Raw genomic sequence first — 6,815 nt, 5'->3', positions numbered from 1 at the left:
GCATAAGTGAGGGAAGTCCAGGTTCGGCCGTCGAACCTCATGTTCGACCGCCGAACATGGCATGCATGCGGAGGCACGTTCGGCTCCCGAATGTGGCCTGGTCAGCCACCTATAAAGGGGTCCCTTAGCCAAAAACGGGCGAGGTTTTCCCCCATTTTCGACCAAGGTGAGCTCTCCGCTGCCCCTCACCGATCTTGAGTTTCTTTCTTCAAATCTTTCACGATTTTCACTAGTTTTCACCTTGTTTTGAAGATTTTTGAGCAAAAGGACAAGTTTTTAGCTTGGAGACCCAAGGAGCTAAATCTCTCCCAACTCCAAGTTAGATCGCCTCTACTCTCGATCTTCAAGAGGTAAGAGTCGATCTCTAGCTTATGATGTGTTTTAAACAAGTTTTATGCAATTTTATGGAGTAGAAATGCATGTTTAGATTGTTTTGAGTTTATGGGTTTTATGTGTGTTCATGAGCAATGTGGGTATGTTTGATGTGTTGAAGTTGGGGTTTAGGCTAGTTTGAGACCCCTATGAACTTGTATGATTGTTTATGTATGTTTGAGAGTGTTGTAGAATAGGTTTATGCATGTTTGAAAGGTTTGGGAGGCGTTTGTGCATGTTGGAGCTGAGTTTCTGCCACTTTGGAGAAACTCAGGTTCGGCCGCCGAACCCGCTTGTGAAGGCAGCCTTCGGCTGCCGAAGCCTGCCCCCGAAAGAGGACTTTCGTCTCTGGAGGGCAGTTTCGGCCGCCGAAAGTGCCGCCGAACATGCATGAGTTTCGTCTCTGTCTGGGAGTTTCGGCCACCGAAGGTGCCGCCGAACCTGCCTGACTTTCGGCTCTGGAGGGACTTTCGGCCGCCGAACCTGCCGCCAAAAGTGCCCTGTCCAGCCCTCCTTTGCATGTTTTTCTATGATTGTTTCATGATGTTTTAGGGGGTGTTTGGGGAGTAGTTTAGAGTTATGTTCATGTATGTTTGGTCCCTCATTTGAGTCCACCTGTGTAGGTTCGGACCCGAGGAACCGAGTGTCTGGTCAGAGCTATCCAGAGGTGAGTGGAATAACTCATTACGTTTTAAAGCAAATAATGGACATTTAGCATGATTCACGCATCATTAATGCCATGAGATATACTAGGTTGTTTGCATTAGAATTCACGAATATGTTGCATTGCATATTTTGTTGTTGATGTGGATGAACGTTGGATGATCCATAGCCCTCGACCTATGATGTGACGATATGATATGTACGGTACGGAATATAAGACTAGTGAGACCCATTCTACGTTCGCTGGCACTATGTAAGAGAAAGACCAGGACCCATTCTACGTTCTGGCACTATTGGATATGTAGAGGGCTACTGGTGACAAGTTCATCCTTGATGTGATATGTTTGTGGTGTGATGCATTCCATGAAAGTATGAAATATTAATATAATGTTTTTATTATTCTGCTCACTGGGCTCTAGTAGCTCACCCCTCTCCCTAATTCCCCAGGTTTGCAGGTACGGGCTAGGCAGAGAAGTCGAGATGAATGAAGTCATGTGTATGTAATAGATAGAATGTGGACATGATAAATTGTAAAATGATATATAGTTTTGTCATGTAAATGTTGATTTGAGATTGAGGTTTAGAAGTTGTGCTTGACCGAGTTTGTATGGAAATCCCTTTTGTAAACATGATCTATGTTTTATGATGTTATGTTCTTCTAAGCTTGTGTGTGATGAGATGCCCCATTGGAGCATTTGATGAGAGCTCCAGTGTGGGGTTTATGTTATGTATATGTTTATGGGCATGCACAGATTGAGCTTGGTAAAAGAAAAGTTCAAAATTTTATGTATGTTGTTGATCATGTATGGGATTAAGCAGGTTGACAGGATGTATGTCAGGCTTGCTACGGGTCCCGGCGGCCTTAAGCCGACCTGGATCCTAGCGCCGGTAGCGGTCTGATTTTTGGGTCGTTACAGAATGGTATCAGAGCCCTAGGTTCATATGGTCTGATCTAGAGTGTCGGGCTCATAGATGTTATAGAAGGTCAAGCACAATAGGAAAGATCATGTCCACTAGGATAGGATGTGGAGTCCTGTCTTGTTTGATAATGTGAAATGCCATGATTATATACATGTGCATTAATGCTATGATATGAATGATATGTATGTGATGCTGGTTCATGTGTTCCCACATGAACCATATGATGCTAATATTTGTGTGATGTGTACTGTTTTTCAGAAAACAGGATAAGAGGGACTCGTCGATCTGCACGATTGACTGGAGTACCACCTGAGGATGAGGGCACGAGCGCCCGTCCTCCTGCATTGCCTAGGGCAATGTCATGTAGATCAAACAGAGAAAGAGTGTCAAGGGACCCTAGAAGGTCTTTTGATGCTAGCAGAAGTGGGACAGATAGAGGAGGAAGTTCTTCAGATGTGAGGGAGGTTATGGAAGAGGACCAGAGGAGGGATGGGAATCTAGATATCAGCATGTCGGAAGAAGGGACAGGGGAGTCACAGGGAGGCGCTTAGGCCTCGGGGTATGGTTTTCCACCCCATTATCCACCCTTCCCACAGGGTTCAGGTTATCCGATGGGAGGCACATCGAATTACTCCAGCTTTAACCCCTACCCTACCTACATGCCTTATCCACCTTTCTATCCACTTCACCCACAGTACCCAGCTTATCCACCCTCACCCTACTATCCTACCCTGGCAAACCCCACCTCGGGGAATGCTGCACCCCCACCTCCACCACCTACAGAATCAGCAGTCCCAGTTACTCAGCCTTCTAGACCTAGCTCAGCCGGTGGGAGCAAAGTGAAGATGACAGATTACCTTAAGCTGGATGCTCCCAAATACAAGTCAGGGGATGATCCCTTTGAGTACCTGAGGGTAGTGAAGATGATAACTGATAAGCTAGGGGCAGATGACAGCAGGGCCATTCAGATCACTACAACATATTACATCTCTAGTTACGATACGTAGCTACAAAAAAAATTATTGTGGCTAATATATTTATTTTATTGCGGCTAAAAACCTATTGTGGCTAATTTAAACTATTTAGTAACAAAAATGCAACAATTATAACTAATATGTATTTTTTGTTTTATTTTATATATAATGTAACTATTTGTTGACTATTTGCCACAATTAATTTTAGCTACAAAGTAATATCATAGCTAATAGATATAATAGCTATAAATTTAATTTTTTTGTAACAATTACTACCATTATAGTCACAACACATTAATATTATAGGTAATACTTTTAATAGCCACGAAGCTAATATGATTGTAGTAATAATTATTTTATTAGCTACAATTTATTAGTCATTACAAAAAATTTGTGACAGAAACATAAAAATATTAGTCATGTAATTATGTTTGTCATAACTATTACTAAATCATTAGCCACAATATTGTAGCTAAATGAATTGTATGAGTATTATGATACTTTAGTTATAATTATTAAAGAGTCATGGAATTAGCTATCAAATTAGCCACAATTATATAACTACGATATAATACTATAACTAATAAAATAATTTGGAGAATTACTCTGAGGTCCTCTAGGTATTATATATTGGTTTATCAAGTTCAAAAAATATGCTTAGAGGTTCTAAAAAATTTCATATAATATGTTTTTTTTGGTCTCTCAATCAATTTTTCTTCTATTGTCCATTTGTTTAGATAGAAAAGTTATTGAGAATTATTTTCTAACTTAAAAAGTTACATATTAATGAATCAATTTTAGTTATAATTATTAATTTTAGTTTTATTTTAATTGAAAATTTGAATAAATAATTTCTAATAGATAACAAGTTTATTTATAATATATAAATATAATACTTTGGGGTAAAAAAAGCATTGTTATTTATTTTACACCCATCATTTCTTTTTTAATGTTTAGACACTGTCGTTTATTTTGTGTCCGATTGTTTCTTTTTTTATTGTTCTTGTCTTTAAACTAATTAAAGTGAATAATTAAAGTTTTATTTTAATTGAATATTTGAATAAATGATTACTAATAAATAACAAGTTTGTTTATAATGTATAAGTATAATATTTTGGGGTATGAAAGGCACTGTCGTTTATTGTGCGTTCCATCTGTTTTTTTTAATGTTCTTGACTTTAAACTAATTTAAGTAAAGAATTAAAGTTTTATTTTAATTGAATATTTGAATAAATGATTACTAATAATTAACAATATAATATTTTGGGGTAAGAAATGCACTGCTGTTTATTGTGCGCCACATTATTTCTTTTTTAATGTTATTGACTTTAAACTAATTAAAGTGAACAATTAAAGTTTTATTTTAAATGAATATTTGAATAAATAATTACTAATAATTATTATATTTTGTTTATAATGTATAAGTATAATATTTTAGGGTAAGCAAGTCACTGTCATTTATTTTGGCCCCCATTGTTTCTTTTTTAATGTTCTTTGACTTTAAACTAATTAAAGTGAACCATTAAAGTTTTATTTTAATTGAATATTTGAATAAAGATTACTTATTAATATTCTTGACTTTAAATTAATTTAAGTAAAGAATTAAAGTTTTATTTTAATTTCTAGGAATCATTTTTTTTTATCTAGTACCGCTTTCTTCTAGGAATCAGTTTCAGAACCGGTACTACACACCCTTAGTAACATGAACTTTACACTACCATATGCTTAAAGGTGAGCATTTTATAACCATCACCATGACCAATTAGCAAATTTAGAAATTATGGTAATTGAAAATTTTTTACAGAATTACTAATTACTGAACATAATTACTAATCGGTAACCAAAAAACCAAAATTCTTTATCCACAATATATAAATTAAATTTATACCAAAATTATTCCAAATTTTTAACCAACGATTTAACACCTTTAGGGTCTTATTCCATCAAAAAACACAATTATGTCAAATTTGGCACACTTACATTTTTTTTTACATGAATTTTTTTTTACCTACATATTTGTATTTTGCGTATAAATTAATTTTAAAGTTTTTTTTTTGAAAATAAATTTATTTTGATGTTAAAAATACAGCTCTACAAAGGTGTGGTCATGATTTTTTTTCTTTTAAAAACAAATTCATAGCGTTGATTTTGAATCTGCTTAAATAAATTAAAATTATTTTATTTTGCTTATTTAATTAAAAATATAAAATATTTTAATTACAAAAAAATAAAAATAAAAAATATTATATTAATTAATAAAGGGAACCCTATCAATTAGTGGCGGCAATATAATGATAAGCTTGCTAATATATATATTTTTGGCTTGGGGGAATGAAAACCTTAAAATTAAAAATTCCCTCCCTACAGCCGCTACTGATTCATTCTCACTCATGATTCATTCAGTTTTCAATTTCTGTCCATTATCAAAAGGAGAAGCTCCCACTATCAAATCCAATCAGGTATGTTTAAAATTACAAAAGCCTTAAAATTAATGTTTCATTGTAATTGTTCTAGGTTAAACACGTGAAAGGCATCTGATATTTACTTTTCATTCGTTTTTCATCTGTTAAAAAGCTTTGATTCACTATTTTTATATTAATTTATCCTCTATGTGTAATATTTAATTTTTTCCATGAAGCAGAAGCAAACATCATGGCTCGATGATGCAAGTTGCGGAAAGGGAATTCTATCAATATTAACTTGGAAAATGAGACTGAAAATAATGTTAACCAGAACTTTCAAGAAACTCAAGAGTTACACCAAAATCAGCTTCAAATTTTCAAGGTAAATAATATTTATGTGATTTATAAATTTTAAGTTGTTTTCATAAATAATTAGATGGCTAACTTCAATTTTTTTTTAGGGAATACTAGTCAGAAGACAATGAGGTATCATTATGAAGGCCATTTTATATTTTCACCAAATAGAATATATGAAAATGGTAGGTTCATGGAGAAACCTAATTTTGATGTTGATTTCATCTCATTTTTTGATATATTGGATGACTTGAAAAAGGATTGTGGATTTGATGTTATAAAAGGAGATAAATTTTATTACTTGAAGGCTGATAAAGCTCTTAGTGATCTTGATGCATTGATAGAGGTTAAAGATGATACAGATGTGAAAAATATGATGGATAGTTATAAGAAGTTCCCTTCGAAACCCATTGATATATACACTCTATTTCGAGATTATGATATTTTACCAAATGGACTTGGTGACGAGCTACCCGCAGTTACTGTTGATCACACTTCTAATCAACTTCAAAATCCAAATGCAACTGCAGCAACAGGTTTACTCATTTAATTTTATTTAAATAATTGATTATGTTTACTTGTTCTATGTATAGAAATTCTTGTTATTATATGATTATTATTTTACTTTTGTTTTGAAATAGGTTCCAATACAATTAAAAGAAAAACTAGAGGACCAACACGATGCTTGAAAATCACACAATTGGAGAATGGGCAAAAATTGCCAGTAGAATTTGATGAAGATGATCAAGCTATTGGTGATAATGCTACTGCATTTGTTTGGTTTTTAGGACAAATTATTAGAAGTGTGTCGTGTTATCCATTGCAAGTGAAACAATGGAATAAGATTACCGATGATAAGCTCGACCACATGTGGTCTACCATATTGGTACGAAAATTTATATTAAATTACATCCATTATAAAATGATTATAATTTTTTTAGTTCTATTAAGTATCATAATATTTATTTCTTACTTCTTTGCTAAAAGGAAAAGTTCACTTTTGAGTATTCTGATGCAAGAAAGGGAGCAATTTTCGGTCATATGAATGCATTATATAGGAATTATAGGCATAAGTTGAAGAAGAAGTATTTTGATTCAAAGGCAACTTATTCACTTCGTCTCCGAAACA

The 6,815-nt window shown here is 34.0% G+C and overlaps 1 protein-coding gene across 1 annotated transcript; it reads left to right on the top strand.

Moving 5' to 3' along the window:
* Positions 1 to 5,707: 5,707 nt before the first annotated feature.
* On the top strand, positions 5,708 to 6,731 carry LOC122723704. Its single transcript, XM_043956808.1, has 3 exons — positions 5,708 to 5,714; positions 5,794 to 6,222; positions 6,328 to 6,731. Exons 2-3 carry the CDS (start codon positions 5,814 to 5,816, stop codon positions 6,729 to 6,731), a joined length of 813 nt encoding a protein of 270 aa, XP_043812743.1. The 5' UTR covers positions 5,708 to 5,714; positions 5,794 to 5,813.
* Positions 6,732 to 6,815: the final 84 nt, after the last annotated feature.

Source organism: Manihot esculenta, chromosome 5 (assembly GCF_001659605.2).
Source record: "Manihot esculenta cultivar AM560-2 chromosome 5, M.esculenta_v8, whole genome shotgun sequence".
Classification (NCBI taxonomy): domain Eukaryota; kingdom Viridiplantae; phylum Streptophyta; class Magnoliopsida; order Malpighiales; family Euphorbiaceae; genus Manihot; species Manihot esculenta.
This window is presented reverse-complemented; position numbering and strand designations above follow the sequence as displayed.

Coding starts and splice junctions, on each gene's coding strand:
- LOC122723704 (XM_043956808.1), top strand. CDS start 5,814: ATGAGGTATCATTATGAAGGCCATTTTATATTTTCACCAAATAGAATA. Junction 6,223..6,327: donor AAATGCAACTGCAGCAACAG/GTTTACTCATTT, acceptor GTTTTGAAATAG/GTTCCAATACAATTAAAAGA.